Raw genomic sequence first — 17,738 nt, 5'->3', positions numbered from 1 at the left:
TCATCAAATATTGCGTTAATTAATGATCACATATGCATACATATATATATATATACACATATATGTAACCTTGCATTAGAAAAGAATTGGAAAAATCAATCCAAACTCAAAAACATGAAAGGGAAATACACACAACTCGTCCTTGATATAATAGTAGTGTTGTTCTTTATTACAAATATGATCTTCACATCAGCGATAAACACAATATCGATTAAAACACCTGAAGATGATTGCTATAAACCTTGTGCTAAAGAGTGTTATAACATACCGATTGTTATTCAATGTTTTGTGAGTTGTCGAATTAAGTGTCATCGTTGTCCATCTTGCAAGAATCCAAGTTTTTCACCGGATTCATTGTATTGTAATATCGGTTGTTTACTTACCAAATGCTCAAAACTGAAAGGTAAAGTTTTCATTCTTTTATTATTATTATTACACCAAGTACAAAAACTTTCATAATACGGTTTCATGGCTCGATTTTGTTAGATAGATCTCGGATATGATGTGGAAAATGTATTATTCTGTTAAAAATATTAATTTTCACTAAATTAAGATGTTAATCTCCTCGATCTCTTTTATAAATATATATGCATGAGATTATCTTAAAGAAACCAGATCAATATTAATATGTATGCTCAGTTGATTTCTATTTGTGTGTAATTTTGTGAAAAATTTGTGATTGTTTTGACAGATTCAAATCAACTTGAAGGCTGCATGAGCGATTGCTCCAACATTTCTTGCAAAATATGAAGGCCTTATTTCTTGAGTGTACGTGAATGAAACTTTCAACATTCTCAAGAAAATGAAGCACTATATTTAAATAAATAAATTATTTATGCACCTCATTGTCTTCTTTTTTACCCATTTTTATTTTAATTACAAGGTATTTAAATAGATTAATTATTTGTGCACCTCAATGCTTTTCACCACATCATCTTTTTCTAGTCTAGCTCACATAATCATCTCCTTGTGCCATTCATTATGTTTTTTAAGGGAAAAATTTGTTAAAATCGAAAAAATTACAAATTAATGAACTGACCAAAAATAAACAAAATACTTATGTTACAGCAACACAAATGTAATTTTCACCTTACTAATTATTACATATTAGTTTATCGAAGTGAAGATGGCTCAACAATATTGATTCTATAGGCGTAAACAAATCGAATCATGATCATGAATATTAAAAAAAAATTAAAGTTCGAATACTATATATTTGATTTTGAGTTCAATTTTAAAGCTCCAATATATTTTAAAAACTTTAACTTGAATTTGCGTCAAATTAGAGCTCGAGTTCGAGTTTGGTTTAGAAATATAAGAATATTTTGTGAACTATTGAAAAATATTGCTAAAAAGTAAAAAATATTCAAATGACTAGAAATATTATTATTATTATTATTATTATTATTATTATTATTGTTATTATTATTATTGTTGTTGTTGTTGTTATTATTATTATTATTATTATTAGATTTTCAATCTTACAGCCGACTCTAATTCGCGAGATATCATAATTCATGCCCGGGTTCTAATAATAAAAAAGTTAGAACAAATTTAATAATATATTTGTTTTGGAATAACTCGATTTGTCTACATTTGTAATTGGGTCATGAAGTAGAATGCAATCGAGAGTTACGTTTATAAATGTAAAACTGAATTTATAGCTCCCATTCAATCAATTATCAATTATTCTTCAAAGACATAATCGCTCCTAAAGAAAGTAGACTGTTGAAGAAAATGTAGTTAAACATAACTCAATCTCAAAATCTAGATTAAGGGCGGAGGATTTTTTTATTACATACATATATAGACAAATAACTCCTTTTCTGTGCTAAACTGATACAAAATCGGCTCATTAAATTTATTTGTGACTGAACCGTGAATGACGGCAAACATTTGGACTAAATAAATAATTTTCCGACGACTTGTGAAGATCTGTCTTTTCACCTAAATTTCCCAAAATTTGGTTACTTTTTTTCCCTGCATTTTTCAGAGGGAAACCTGAAGAAGAACACACGAACCTCAGAAGAACACGAGAATAACGGATTTTAAGCTTGAATTCTGAGGTTGTATTCTCCTCTTATTTTATTGTTGCGTAATTGCTTCGAATTTGTGTCCTTTTTTTGAAAAAATGTAGTACACTGCACGCTTCTGAATTGAATTTTCATATGATCCTTATTTTATGCAATAAGTGCAAATTAATTGTAAAATTTCATGTTTGCAATGGTTTGTTCGATCACTATTTGTGACTGACAGACAGACAGACAGCGAGATGCATTGTTTCTTGATTTGGGTCTCGATATTTTAACCCTTCAACTTCATTTTCCTTGAAAATGTGATGTGGGTTTTTTTTTCCTGGAAAAGAATATCGATCGAGCTAGTTCGTTTAAAATGTTTAAGAAATCGCCAATATTGCTAGCTATCATTTTGTCAATGGGAAATTCCGGACGAAATTGTAGATATCACAGCTAATTGGACTTGGCAGGTGGCTTCAGATTTCCACCAAGTTCATGTCGATTTTTCTCTTTCAAGCTTTACGGAGTTATTTTGTTATTATTTTCGTGAATTTGAGTGATAAAATTTGTTATATTAACTGATTCATGGTAGAATGATGGTTTTGCAACATGGACACTGCTGCAATCTGTTTTAGCATCTCTCAGTTTCAATTTAACAGGCACAAGTGATACTCCGAACAAATCTGGTGGATAAAACTGCATTTTTTTTTAATTATTGAACAATATTATTTGCGTTATGTAGACATCTGATTAGTTGTCAAGGATATCATCCTGTCTTCTTAGGAGTACATCAAGACATCTTCTTCTTTTTTTTTCTTCCCCTAACTTGCATATTTTTTACCTTCTAATGGAAGATGGAGATGCGATGCAGTCTCATAGAAGCTAGGAATTTAACTGCCACTGGAGTGATGGCGAATGGTATATTCTGGCTGGATTAAATAAGCTGTTTGCATGTTTTATGGGGGAGAGTGGTTTCTTCAGATAAGACCCTTCTTAGTGTCAAGTGGAAGGATTTGGCAGGTTGGGGGTGGATACTTCTATTTTAGGAGAACGCAACATTCTTTTCACTCTTAGTTATTAGCCTAGGAGCTACCTTCAGTGAAGAATAAGCTGTTTCCATAAAGCATGCGTTTGCTTTAGAGGCTTGAGTCGTCACTTGAGCGTGTTTCAATCTTAAGGTTGATGAATTGAAGGTGAAATAGAATACAATCAGCACTAGACATTAATTTTCAGTAATGACTGAGAACTTATTTTCATTATTGTTCAATTATTTTAATTGTATGTATTTGATGTTGTTTGATGAAATTTTCTTTGGTTATTTGGATTTCAGATTATTAATTTTATATCCCCACGTGAGCTGAGGTTAATGCCTCATCTTTTTTGCCTAAACTTTATGATAGTCATGCACCTCTAGCACCTTTTATACAATTACATAGTTTGGACGTGTGAATGATAGATTTTGGTAGAATCTACAAGATAAGTTATGAAACATGAAAGTCATGGGTTAATTATTGAGGGTTATGTGTTTTTATGGAGTTTAATTTAATTAATCAACGGCGACCATTGCCGCCTGCCAATTTGTACACAAACTCTTAATTAGAGATTGGCGTTGCTGCCCGCAGTATTGGAAACTATGCCGGTAAAACCGACAGTTGCGCTTAGAGCTATACTTGTGGGAGGAATCGCTGCATTTGCTAAAATAGGAGGTGCAATGAAAGCTGCAAGCGGCGTGAAGATCGGAGCAGCTGCTGCTGCTGTGACTGCTGCAGCAACTGCTGCCATATCAGGCCCGAAACCAGATCAAAAGGATTCTTCTGTGCAATCTTCCAAATGACTTCTGGAACAATCTTCAAAATTTCTGTAACTGTAAACAACATGCTGATATGAGAAATTTTTGTGTTGTATCAACCATTAATAAAAGATGAAAGATGTTTATCGCTAGAACTTTCTAACATCGGTTTTAAATTCATGTCTCATCTTCTACTTCCTGTAGTCAGAGAATCAAAGTTTGGTGAACATATATACAATTGGGAAACATGAGATCTCTCTTCATCTTTCTGCACAATAACACCAAATGATTGCAGCAGCTTGTTACTTTATCGAAGCATCGTATATATACTAAACAAACTTAAACTTGCTGGTTGGAGCTTTGGTGGCAATCGCCTGCTCCCTCGATCAGAAAATAGTTAAATTTTCTTATATAATTAGGATTCATTTGAATAGGTTCTTATAAATTTGTTTTACAAAAGTGTTTTTTTTTTAAAAAAAATTTATGGAAAATGTTTTAAAAGTTATTTTAAAAATAAATTTATATTTGGATAACTATTCATAAAACCGTGTTTACAATTTAAAAGTAATATGCTTTGTTTTCCATCATTACTTTCAATTTTAAAAATATCAAAAAACGTATTCCAATTTTTCTTTAAAAATAAACTTGTAAAATACTTTTAAAAAATATTTTTTAAAAGCGTTTTAAAATCTTGTCTAAATATATATTTTAAGTTATAAAACACTAAGGACATGCTTGGTAGGCGAAAATGAAATATGAATGGAATGGAATGGACATTCTCATCTCATTCCTTACATCAATGTTTGGTATGTCTTCGGAATGGGAATGCCCATTTTCAATGGAATGACTATTCTCATGAACATGAAAATAGTAATTCCATTTATTTTAGATGTGAATGATCATTCCTACTCCTACTTCTTTCATATTTATAAAAAAAATTCCTTATTAGCTTCACCATTTGAAATCTATATCTTATTAATAATAATAATAATAGTAATAATAATAATAATAATAATAATAATAATAATAACTACATAAAATTATAATCATTTTATCACACAAATCACTATCATTTATAAATATAAAAAAATAATGATAATTGAATAATATGATAATATTAATAATTAAAATTAATAATCATGTAAAAATAATACAAAAATAAATAATAAAATAAAATAATTGTTAAATAATTATTATTATAACATTTTATTGAAATAAAATTATTTTTTAAAAAAATACTAATAATAATAAAATTAAGATTAATGGTTATATTAGTTTTATGATAACAGTAATGGTATAATAATTAATATAGTATTAATATCTATAAATTTAATTATTTAATAATAATAATAATAACATTTTTTAATCGTTATTATTTTGAATTTTTGTTAAGAATTTATTTGATAATTAATAATAATTTCATTTTAATTTTAGTTAAGAAATTATTTGATAATTAAAAAATTATTTCATTACATTCTTGTTTATTTTTTTGTGTCAATCATTAGAATGGAATAGACTTATCATTCCATTCATATTCTTATTTCATTCCAACGTTGATTTCATTCATACTTTATTCCATTCTAGTTGTGACGTCCCATATTTTTAAACATTTACATGAACTAAGATGCGGAAAAGTGAGGGAAAATTTTTCGAATTCAAAAGTGCAGGGCATGCATCGCGATACAAGTTCGATAAATAATGTTTGAAATCAAAATATATAAATGACACTTAAATTTTCACATTACTCTAATGTGCATAAAATATTTGAAACAAAGGATGCAATTTTACAGACAATGACCGGTACTAATACGGGCACGCCACACCTACTACTTACATGGAAAACTGGAACCGATATTTAAAATCTTAAGAGAGTAAACAAAACGTGAGTTTCGATAAAATAAACTTAATGCGGAAAAATACTTGTTAAATCATTCGTAATACCAAGCATAAACTATCGTAAAGAATTAACAACGTAAAGGATAAAATTTTAAAATCATTAAAATTCGTCGTCATGAGACTGTAATTAAAAGTACTAAAATCTAAAAGACCGTCATTGAAAATACTAAAAGATAAATTTTCCTAAAACTGATTTTTAAGAGGTTACGCATAAAATAATGCACAACAAAATATCAGTAAATATATGCAACACTTCTCGTTTTTAAAACTTTAGAGCTTCGATCAATCGTGTCATACAATGTCTTCGCCCCTTGGACTCTTTCAGTCATTCTACCAAGCTTTTTAATTCATAACATCTCAAATTCAACTGCACCAATCAAGTATAATGAGTCTAAAAACTCAACAAGCATATACATACATAAATAATATATGAAACATAAAACTTAATGCAATGACATAACATAAGCATAAAATAAAACTTGTCATTTAGAGGGATGAGATATGTGTATTGTGGCAACCATCATAAGAGCACATCATAGGTTTCCGTCATCACGGTCCTTGTACAACAAGCTTATGGCTTCTGCCCTTAAACTTTCATGAGACATACTTAAAAATATCTTAAAATCATCATGTCATCATGAACCTTATAAATACCTTGAAACTCAACATGTCATGCTCGTAAAAATACTTTTATGCTTGAAAATCATGCGTACTAACTAAATAAAAATGAGTACATCATCTTTACATTCTTAAAATTTTATGTTTTCATAATGAACATAACTTTCATGAGAACATACTAGCATATAATGCATCACATAACTAAACTGATCAACGTGAGTCGTTCTTTTCGTTCTTGACATTAAAACTTGAAACTTTTTGCATAAAACATCTTAAAAATACTTAAAATACCTTAAAATATCAACAACTTGAATTTTGGACTTCACATGCAAAATATAAAATATTTGGGCAGCACCTTGTGCGCTCGAGCGGACAAAAATCCCGCTTGAGCGCAAGGGCACCAAAGGCACAAGGTGCGGGTGCGCCCTTCCCGGGCACCCCAGCACTGCTCGGGGATGAGCGCACCCACGCCAGACGACGCAGGGTACGACTATCGAATTCCTTTCGCTCTTTTCGGTCTTTTTCGATCCCTTTTCAAAGCTACTCAATCACTCATTGAAACTTATGATCAAACACATGAAAACTTTAAAACTTGAAAAGGTTTTGCCCAAAAACGATCAACATCAAATAACTTGATTCAAAACTTCGCATACAACAACGCACACAAAAAACAGTCCGATTCTAACAATTTTCCCATCAAACCTCATGAAAATAATCTTTACACAAATATTCATTCATAGAAACTTTGACCTCTCACATAAAAAATCTTCAACACTTGAAAGGATTCGACCAAAAACACTAAACCTTCAAAAGCTTTACATTAAAAATACATACATCTAATAATACCCATATTCAAACCAAAAATCTGAGATTTAAACATCTCTGAAACATTTTTTCATCAAAATCTTTCCCATAAAAATGAAGAACGATTCACGTTTCACAGTTCTACATCATGCTTAACAAAAACTTATAGAATCAATGCAATATACATAACTTACACATCAACATACATATTTTCATATCAAAATACTTATATTCTCGATTGGTGGTTTCAAACGCATTTAAAACTTTCTTTTCTTCTTGGTAGGGAGTAATCGGTTGTAAGGCCCCAAGATACTATATATAATATATATGAGATAAAATATATATATATATATATAATACATATATATATATATAGTAGCCCTATATGTTAAGAAATAGGCAAATGTATTAAAATATATATATATACAAGTTGACGGATAGGGTGGAAAGATCTCCTCAAATTTTACTCAACGTAGAAATAATTTCACTTACTCATGATTACACCTAGGGCTGTCATACCAGACTAAAATACCGAATTTTTGTCATATCGTACCAAAATTTTTTCGATATACAGACATTTTTTCAGTATACCGAATTTTTTTTTGGTATCTATAAGGTATCAATATGGATTTTTTCCATACCAAAATTTCAAAATTTCGTTATCGGTATGAATTTTTTTCATACCAATATTTTTAGTACGGTATACCCAAAAACCACCCCTAAATTTACACCTATGGTCAACTTGCTTTTATATATATATATATATAAAGTTTATAAATTTATGTCTTATTATTAGTTAGGAGGGTTTTGTTTATATATATATATATATATATATATATCGAGGGTGAAGGGAAGAATGCCTCACAAACAAAACCCTCCTAACTAATAATAAGACATAAATTTATAAACATTTTATAGTTTCTCATCGGCTCCTTCTCTTTAAGGTAACTTCATGTTCCTTATTTTATGGTTATTAGTGTATCTTGATATCCATTAAAGTCTTAGGACATGATTGATACGTTAAAATGGAATAAGGAAGGAATGGAATCAACTTTAAAATGGAATGACAACGGGAATGGAATGATACTTTTTATTCCATTCCAATGATTGATATTGAAAAAAATGGAATGAAATGGAATGAAATTGTTTTAATAATCAAATATTTTTAACCAAAAAGAAAAAAATAATAACTACTCATATGTTATTATTATTATTAATATTATTACTATTATTAAATACTAAATTAATAATATTATAAAATTATTTTATTTTATTTCATTTATCTTATATATTAATCGGAATATTTTTTAAAATATTTTTTAATATAATAATATTTTTAAGATAATAAAAAAATAATTATTATAATAATAAAAATTCAAAATATAATAATAATAATAATTATTAGTATTAGTTAAATAATAAAATAATATAATATATAATAATAATAATAATAATAATAATAATAATAATAAATATTAATTTTTTAAACTAATATTTATTAAATAACAATATCGATAGATAAATATATAATAAATCATATTAATAATAATGATATATACATAATAATAATTATTTATATATAATAGTAAAATAATTATATAATAATTTGTTGTTTTATATATAAATAATATTAAATATTATTGTTATTATTATATAAGGTTAGATTGATAAGAATAAACTAAATATAGAAAAAATTTCTTACAAAAATAAAAAAGGAGAGTGGGAATGACCATTCCCATGTTCATACCAAACATAGGTATGAGGAGGAATGAGATGGGAATGCTCATTCCATTTTCATCTCATTCTTCATACCAATCATGCCCTTAATGTATATTTTAAACTCAAGAGCATCAGTTTTCATAATCTCTTGAATGTTGGCACATTTATGCAAATAATAAATAAAATTAGGAATAGATACCTTGCTTGCACCTTCGGAAAGCCTTCTAAACAATTTTCATTCTTACACTTTGGGAATCCCACGTTGCAATTGAAAAGGTCAAGGTCCTTGATAAAAGAGCATCATGGTTCGCATCCTTACTCCTCCACCTATAAGATTCTCATCCGCATACTCTTTTTGTTAACCATTTCTGCATTTGGAACATATAAAACAGTATCACCATAACCAATATAAATAGAACAAATTAACTTTTAAAGTTAATCAACACATATCATTTAACTCAATAACACAAAGGAACTCAATATCAAATATACAAAACATAAAGAACAAAAAAATATAAGTGGATTTTATATCCTATTTTGATATTATATAAATTAGACTCCAATTGTTGACATTACTTATATTCTATACAAAAACACCCAACATAAATAATAAACATAAAACAAAATTAGGATAATAAAAACAATATCAATTGTATGCATATCTTGATTGAGCTCACATATTTATATTTTAATTGAATTATCTTTCTATCAATTGACTATCAAAATAAACACAATTTCGATCTGATAGAGAATCTACTTAACTCTTTGAAAATCCTACTTTGAGTAGTAATAAAAAGCAAAATATTAGGGTCAATTTTCATTTCAAAACCAACCCAATATTTCATGAATGGATTCAGCACTAAAAAAAATTTATATAAATAGAAAAAAATACCAAATTAGTGATTTCTTATGGGATTCAAAGGTCACCAAACTAATGGCACACCAAACCAACGACACACCAAATTCTCCTTCTCTTTTCCCATTAAAACAAAGGTTAGCTTGACATAAGCTAATAATAAAATCATTAATCTTAATACATATACCTTTGAAAGAAAAAAATTAGAGATACATAAAATGTTATAGAAGTTTAGCATCACCTAATAATTCTCTATAATCGATCGCTCAATTTCAAAGCTTGAAAAATAAGAAATTAGTAACATTGAATCATACCACAAATAGTTTTCCATAATCGATCGCTCAATTTGCCCTTAAATTTATTCCTTCTCGTGCAGAAATAAATAAGACTAATAGTTTTTTCAAACTATTTTTGACAAAAAAAAAAAAAAAAGAACAAAGGATCAAATTCAAGAATATAATATTGACCAACAATTACCTTAAAAAATCAAGACTAAAAAAATTAAGCCAAACCAAATATCACGAAAAGCCAATTGACAAATAAAATCAAAATAAACAAGAACAAAAACATAACGATAAACAAGTAATCATAAAGCAGTATGAAATTGCACACATTTAAAACTAAGTGCAAATCAAGTATATCCTATGGTAAAAAATCAATGGAACACTGAAAAAAAACCTATGTAAAGTGAACAAAAAGTAGCCGCAGCAACCAAAATATTGAATCAAAACCATGACGAAAATCGAACAAAGGAAAAATTGAACGACGGCTACCAATTAGTTGAAGAAAAATTTCAAAAAAATAGGTGCAACAAATCGAAGAGATGCGAAGCGACCCACTCTATGCGTCGCAAAAAATAATAATTCTTGTAGTGCTTGATGGAGCAAACAATAGTAGCTAAACGGAAGAAAAAACAAAGGTAAAAGAGTATAGGCAAAAGTGCATGTAGTAGCGGCGAGGCATAATTTTCGGTGTTTTTTAATTTTTCCAATGGGATTTCTTCATATCAGAGAAGAGCTAATATAGAAGAAGGTGGGGAAGTAAAGATATAGGCGCGTTCTTTAATCTTTCACCTCCTCATTCTTTACAAATTTGAAGAAAAAGATCACAATTCAAAGACAAATCAACTCAATTCGAAGTAAGCAGCGTAATTCAAAGATAAAGTGACACAGATAAACAAAAAAAACTAGCACAAATAAAATAAAAATGGCGAGAAATCGAATAAAAAATCAAAGAAGTTACTGTTTCTCCGAGGTCACTGGCTTCGTGGCTTGCTCCCAATTCTTCGTCCCTCCTCGTCGCTTAATTTCCAAAAATTCGTCCATGGGTTTCGTTGGCAGGTGGATCTCAGTGGTTAGGGATTTACATCGCGCATGAGATGGAGAGCTGGTTTCGATACGGTTTGGGCCTAGATCACTTCGGATGAAGAATTGGGGAGGGCATTAAATAATAATTAATGGGAATAAAATAAAAATTAAATGGAAAAATGAGTAAAAGGTGAGCTAGGGAGTTGAGAAAAAGATTTTCAATGCATTAGGGAGTGCATAATAAACTTGTTTGATCTATGGACTGACCACAAATTAGTGTTTGTGAATAGGGATTTATCCCAATTAACCGTTTTGCAATCTAGTTTCTTAAATTTGTTTTAAAAATAGAACGTAATTATAAAAAGTAGGAACTTGGGGAAATATGAGCGTTGACCATTTTCAAAGAAGAAGTGTGTTATTATAGTAAGAAGTGAATATATAAATAAATATGAGTTATTTGCACAAACCACCCCTGTGAAATATTAAAAATCCACACTTCTCCCCTGTGAAATTTTAATAGGCATCTTCAACCCTAGCCTTTTAAAAAATCAGCACACTCGCCCCTTCACATGAGTTCTTGTTGCGCACGCGCCCCTCATGCGACTGGGTAAAGATTTTGATATTTTTTTTGCACCAAATACCCCTGTGAAATATTAAAAATGCATATTTAACCCCTGTGAAAATAATTTTTAAATCTATTCAACCCATAATACACAATTTTTAATAAAATACAATTATAAATAATTAGAAAACATTTTTTGTTTTATTATTTTTTATTTTTTATTTTAAATGTATTATCATTAATTAATTATTTTCTAAAAAATATTATTACTTTATCATGTTATCATTATTTTATTAAATTCATTTCGTATTTCCAATTTTTTCATTAAACATGCATTCATAAACAAACATTTAAATAATTTCAAGTACCAAAATATTGAACTAAACTGATAAGTTAAACATATTGTTTTTTCGATTTAGAACTATATATTATTGAACCAAAATTTAAATTTTTCGAGAATATGCATTGTACAATTTGTAATAAATAATAAAAAAATAACATGCTAATATAATTCTAAATCGAAAAAGTAACATTCATGAACTTATCATTTGGTTTAATATTTTGGTATTTTTAGATATTTAAATCTTTGTTTATGAATCATATTTAATGAAAAAGTTGAAAAAACGAAATGATTTGAAAAAATAATGATAACGAGATAAAGTAATAATTTTATTTTAAAATAAATTAATTAAAAATTAAAAATTAAAAATTAAAATAAATAAAATCAAAAATGTTTGGTACTTATCATTCACTTATCATTTTGATTTAATATTTTGGTACTTTTAGGTATTTAAATCTCGTTCATGAACGTATTTTTAATGGAGAAGTTGGAAATAAGAAGAAAGTTTAATAAAATAATGATAAAAAATAAAATAATAATATTTTTTAGAAAACATTATATAATCATAATAAATTTAAAATTAAAAATAAATTAATAAAACGAAAAATGTTTGCTAAATATTTTATAATTAGATTTTAATAAAAATTATGTATTATGGGTTGAATAAATTTAAAAATTATTTTCACAGGGGCCAAATATGCATTTTTAATATTTCACAGGGTATTTGGTGCAAAAAAAAAAATCAAAATCTTTGCGCAGTCGCATGAGGGGCGCGTGCGGAACAAACACTCATCTGAAGGGGCGAGTGTGCTAATTTTTTAAAAGGTTAGGGTTAAAGATGCCTTTTAAAATTTCACAGGGGAAAAGTGTGCATTTTCAATATTTCACAGGGATGGTTGGTGCAAATAACTCAAATATATATATATATATATATATAATTTTGCTATCCTGCCCACTTCTTGTACCCACCTAATGTGTCCACCATGAGGTGACACTCAACTATTGGATGTGATGAATTGTGCGTTCGATAGTTGAGTGTCACCTCATGGTGGGCACATTATGTGGGCACGGTGGGTGGGCAGGATAGCAAAACTATATATATATATATATATATATATATATATATATATATATATTTATATATATATATAGTTTCTATAAACGTCCCTTTGCAAAGTTGGAAGTCTGAAATGCCGAATCTTCCCTTCAAATGGAAATCACTAGTAGACAAGGAACCCAAATCCTGATAAACCCGGGTCAAACCCGTGATCTCGGACGATCCGACGGCTTCAATTTCTCGGACCGAACCGTTTCTCGACGCCACGTGTCATTCTTCAACCCCCCACGCAGCCGAAATCAACCACACCGCCTCCAGTTCGAAGTCATCGGATTGAACCCCATTTATGTCTGCAGACATGGCGAGGTCAAGCTTTTCCGAAGGTTCAATAGGGGTGAAATGGAGAGCGGTGATTTGTTCTGCGTGACTTCGAAAAATCCCGTTTGGTATACTTTGAGGGATGTTGAGAATGTCGGTGAAAGTGTGGTGGAAAATGTTCTGGAGAGAAATTTGGAGAGTGGCTTTGAGTTTAATGGGGTTGAAGATTTGCAGACTGAGGATATTGATTTTTCCGGAGTTGATCATGTCAAAGGTTTCTTTTCCTTGTGCTTATTTTTTGCCACCAGGGTATTGTTAACGCATTGCTTGTTTTTCTAGATTGTATTTTGGATGCTATGAACCAAGGATCCATGTCATTTTAAAAACATATAAATGTTATAATTGTACAAAAGTACATGTTTGTCTGATTTTATTTTATTTTAACCTTATTTCCCTTGATGGTCTGGTTGTATTGGTAAAGAATGAAAAAATGCTGATGCTACATTGTGAAGATTGATTGTTATCGATGGCATGTTAATGGAGGCAATGAAGTTTGAAATATAAGAATGTTTAATTCGAATTGGAAATCATTTGGTGGATTTAAATAGCAAAGCTTGTATCTTGTTTCAGTACCTTTTGGTTAACTTTTGGAATTTAGTATGGAAGTTTTCTTTTTCTGTGCAGTCTTGCTAATTCGGAGGTGTCTTTGATAATGGTTGATGATAATGTCTATTTCAGCTACAGTTTGAACTGTCCCGTGGTACATTTTTCGCATGTTTTCTGTGCTGGATTGTGGAATGCCTTCGTTTGTTTCAATGATTTTTAATCTGATTTCTGGATTTTTAATTTTTTTTCCCCATGTTTCTACTTATGGATTGTGGGGCAAATTGGTTAATTTGTTGGTACTGTTTTAAGTGCATACATGCTGACGGCGTAAAAATTGAATGCAGAATTTGGTTTTGTGGTAATGGGACATGAATTTGATTCTTACCCGAAAAAAATGATTAGGGATATCGAGAATTGGAATTGGTTTCTTGAGGAATCTGGCGAAGATACGGAGGATGATGAAAATAAAGGAAAGAAGGCCAAGGTGAGTGGGAAAAGAAAAAGGAAGAAAGGTAGAGTGAAAGATGATGAGGACTGGACAGGGGACAGTGAAGATGACAAAGATTTAATTAACAGACCAAGGATGATTCAAAAGCCTAATTATATGACAAGGTCCAAGGATTTTGATAAACCAAGTAAAAACAAAAGTAAGAGTAAAATTAAGGCTAGAAAGATCAGTGCTGATATGGATGATGAAGACATGGAAGAGGACGATGATGATGATGATGATGATGAGATGCTCGGAGGCTTCATTGTTGAAGATGATAACTTGGAAGAGGTGGAAGAATCTGGTGATGAAGAGCAAGAAGAAGAGGAATTAGAGGATGAATACGATGAAGGCGAAGATGAATGACATCTAATAGGTATTGACGCCTGACTTTTAGTTGTCTATATTTTATAAATAACATCCTTTAGTATTTATGTTTTGCCTTTATCTTGCATTCAACTACATTTCAACTTGGCGTTACATTATATGGCACGTTTTGGGCCCCTCATTTAGTATTGTTGTGCCTGAGCTGTTTTTATAAGTAAATCAATTGTTAAAACTAGAGCACTACGAGATAATATAATCCTAAGAGTAGAATAACACAATCACCATAAGCCTGCCTCGACTTAGAACATATAAAAGATTCAAAGCAGGAAAAGAGTTTTAATGGAATGAGAGGAATCAACAAACCGTACTCAGAAGACATGATAATATATTAAAGCTAGTGTGTCTTGTGTTGTGATATTTATGTATCTATTTAAGAAACATACTTATTTAAATAGCTTGATTGACATTTAGATAGTGATACGATGAAAATAAAGAGATGTTTAGAGGCGTGGCAGCTCATTGGTACAAGTAGATTCTTTTTTGAATTATTATGAGTCTATGACACAGTTTAAATCACAAGGTCAATTACGGACTGGTCCCTTGTGTCCTCTATTAAAAAAATAATGTTGCTGGTTAAAAAGACATCCTTACGACCATTGCTAAATGAGCCTTTTAGTTCCACTCTTGGATTAGTATTCTATGCTGTTGACTTTGCAACTCACTTTTACTGATGACATCACATCCTTATTATTTACTGACTTGTTTTTGGATAAGTGCAATGTCATTAATGTGCTTGTGTTACCATATCTATATGAAAGAGGTCTGCGACATGCATATCATGTTGGCAATCCACTTTAGGAGAGTAATCCAGGAGAGAGTAGAATTTCAATTGTACATATTGATGGCATGACGTGGATTTGTACTTTTCTTTACTGAGGATGTGGGGTCATTTAAGGCACCTGTAACCATTAATTTGGCAATCGGATTGTTCCTGTGCTGTGAAAGATTTACTATTCATGGAAATATGTATACTTGTTTCGCACTTCTTGACATTCAAATTTCATAGCCATATAATTTGAATGGCATTTAGATTGTGTTAGTGAGTAAGTAAATCTTAAATTACTAATGTTGCCATTTTTTAGTGTATTAATGGCTACAGTTCCTGAAACGTCGGTCAAATTCTGCCGTGACATCCGGAGATATTTCAGAAAACAATTGCTGACACGTTCTAGTGAATCCTGGATTATTTTTACATTAGTCATCATACGAGTGAACAGGATTGATAAGAACTAACGCACTTGTCCTTTATCTAAGAAAACAATGTTGATGGCTGAAAACGACACCTAAACTAAACGATTGTCCAACCACCAAGCAGGTTTCCGAACTATTGGCTTGATTTTGGAGTTTGTTTTTAGCCTTCAGTTTTAACGGTTCCATCATGCGTTAAGAGTTGCTTTACACGCACACATTTAGCATGTGCACAAGCAGCAATTGATGCATGCACAGACATCCACTAACTTGTCATATAGCTGTCTCCTACCTACTGTGCATCTTGTACATGTTTATCTGTTTCTTGTTTTTCCGCTAGATCATCAAGAGCTTTGAACCGTTGATAGAATACACATGCAAATTCAATTACCAGTCATAGATTTCTCACTTTTTCAATGGAACTATGATGCTATTGCTGCCCTGATTATTCCCTTTTCTACACATAATGTTATTACTGTTCTTCCTTATTTTCTAACTTTAACTGCCCTATTTACTGCACTAGTCATTTGAACAGTGTTCTCTTGCAGAGCTCGAGTTGTGGGAAGTTAATTACTGTGATTTGCATCAGCATTTTACATAGCCAGATCACGTATTCAAGTTCTTCCCTTATTGTTAGATGACTTAACAGGATAAACGATAGCTAGTACACGCTTCCTAGATCTAAGAAAATGATATTGATTGCAGGAAACGAAATCTTGAAGTTTTTTCAACGGCTAAGCAGGTTTCCAAACCGTTACCTCAATCAAATTTGAATTTTTCTTTTCACTATTGGTTTGCAACTGCTTCATCCACTCGCTTATCGTTTAGCTGCCAAGTCCCAGTTACTGTTTCATCTTATTTAAGTTTGTTCGTATCTTGTATTTTTGGTGCCATAATTTCGATGATGTGCCATTGATATATAGAACCTATCAACATGCAACTACAATCAGCATTCTTGGACTTCCACTTGTTTGTTGGAAGTATCATACTACTATATCCCCAGCTCCCTGTTTTCTGCACGACATTTTTTCTATTCCTTATTCTCTACGGTTGGCAAATATACTGAAGATTTGCATGGCTACAAGTGATTTGCATCCATCATTTTTTCATAAACTGATTGCAATTTTTTTTTTCTTTCCTTGAACAGAAATACAGAAAACTAAGAGTTACTGCAACAGGTGAATGACCAAGTTTTGGGTCAGAATCTTCGTCGATATATTACAATCCTATCATGTCGGTGGAATGTGGTAACGTTTTCGTGCATCAATTCGAGTGTATGTGTCTTTTTTTTAAAACCTCGTACATAAATGTACTGTAGGGACGACTCAGTGTCTTAAATTATAGTTGTGCGTTTCTGTGTGTATCTCTTCTGTACATATATGTTAGAGGCAACAGATAATGGCTGAGAAGCCTCAATTGTTGTGTCCATTTTCAACTTTGGCTTAATGCATGTTTCATGCGCTGTTATTTGCGAGTAACTAAACTGTGCATAGTGCTGATCATGCATCCATCTAATATTTGTGCATTTTTTGTGTGAATAATTATTGGGTTTGCATAGTTTTGCACATACATGTGTGCATTAACTACCATTTTTTATTTTTCCGTAGTTATTTAGCAACTGAAATTAAAATCACGGTTGAAAATAGAGGTGCCAAAACGGGATAGGGGTGGGTCGGTCCACAACCCGTCACAAGCCACCATTGGGCATGGCGGGCCGGTCAATCTTTTTGGCGGATTGAGAAAACATCAACCCAACACATCTATTTTAGGTGGTGGGATCGGAGGGGCC

At 30.6% G+C, this 17,738-nt stretch overlaps 2 protein-coding genes across 3 annotated transcripts; both read left to right on the top strand.

The window, feature by feature from the left end:
* The first annotated feature begins 1,949 nt into the window (after positions 1-1,949).
* LOC140883998 (uncharacterized) lies at positions 1,950-4,737 on the top strand. The gene is made up of 2 exons (XM_073290657.1): positions 1,950-2,066; positions 3,638-4,737. Exon 2 carries the CDS (start codon positions 3,649-3,651, stop codon positions 3,847-3,849), a length of 201 nt encoding a protein of 66 aa, XP_073146758.1. The 5' UTR covers positions 1,950-2,066; positions 3,638-3,648; the 3' UTR covers positions 3,850-4,737.
* An 8,358-nt stretch (positions 4,738-13,095) lies between these two features.
* On the top strand, positions 13,096-17,418 carry LOC140882862 (uncharacterized). 2 transcript variants are annotated; one of them, XM_073289085.1, is made up of 3 exons: positions 13,096-13,555; positions 14,232-14,750; positions 17,097-17,418. In XM_073289085.1, exons 1-2 carry the CDS (start codon positions 13,117-13,119, stop codon positions 14,738-14,740), a joined length of 948 nt encoding a protein of 315 aa, XP_073145186.1. In that variant the 5' UTR covers positions 13,096-13,116; the 3' UTR covers positions 14,741-14,750; positions 17,097-17,418. The 2 variants fall into 2 exon arrangements, with proteins under 2 accessions (XP_073145186.1, XP_073145187.1); XM_073289086.1 differs by lacking the exon at positions 17,097-17,418 and adding an exon at positions 16,655-17,082.
* Positions 17,419-17,738: the final 320 nt, after the last annotated feature.

Source organism: Henckelia pumila, chromosome 2 (genome assembly GCF_033568475.1).
Source record: "Henckelia pumila isolate YLH828 chromosome 2, ASM3356847v2, whole genome shotgun sequence".
NCBI lineage: Eukaryota > Viridiplantae > Streptophyta > Magnoliopsida > Lamiales > Gesneriaceae > Henckelia > Henckelia pumila.
Note: the sequence above shows the minus strand (reverse complement) of the source record. Positions and strands in the feature narration are given on the sequence as shown.

What these genes read in the sequence shown, in the direction of transcription:
- LOC140883998 (XM_073290657.1), top strand. Translation starts at nt 3,649, where the DNA reads ATGCCGGTAAAACCGACAGTTGCGCTTAGAGCTATACTTGTGGGAGGA.
- LOC140882862 (XM_073289085.1), top strand. Translation starts at nt 13,117, where the DNA reads ATGGAAATCACTAGTAGACAAGGAACCCAAATCCTGATAAACCCGGGT. An exon ending in CGGAGTTGATCATGTCAAAG is followed by an intron (nt 13,556 to 14,231) that starts GTTTCTTTTCCT and finishes AATTGAATGCAG; the next exon opens with AATTTGGTTTTGTGGTAATG.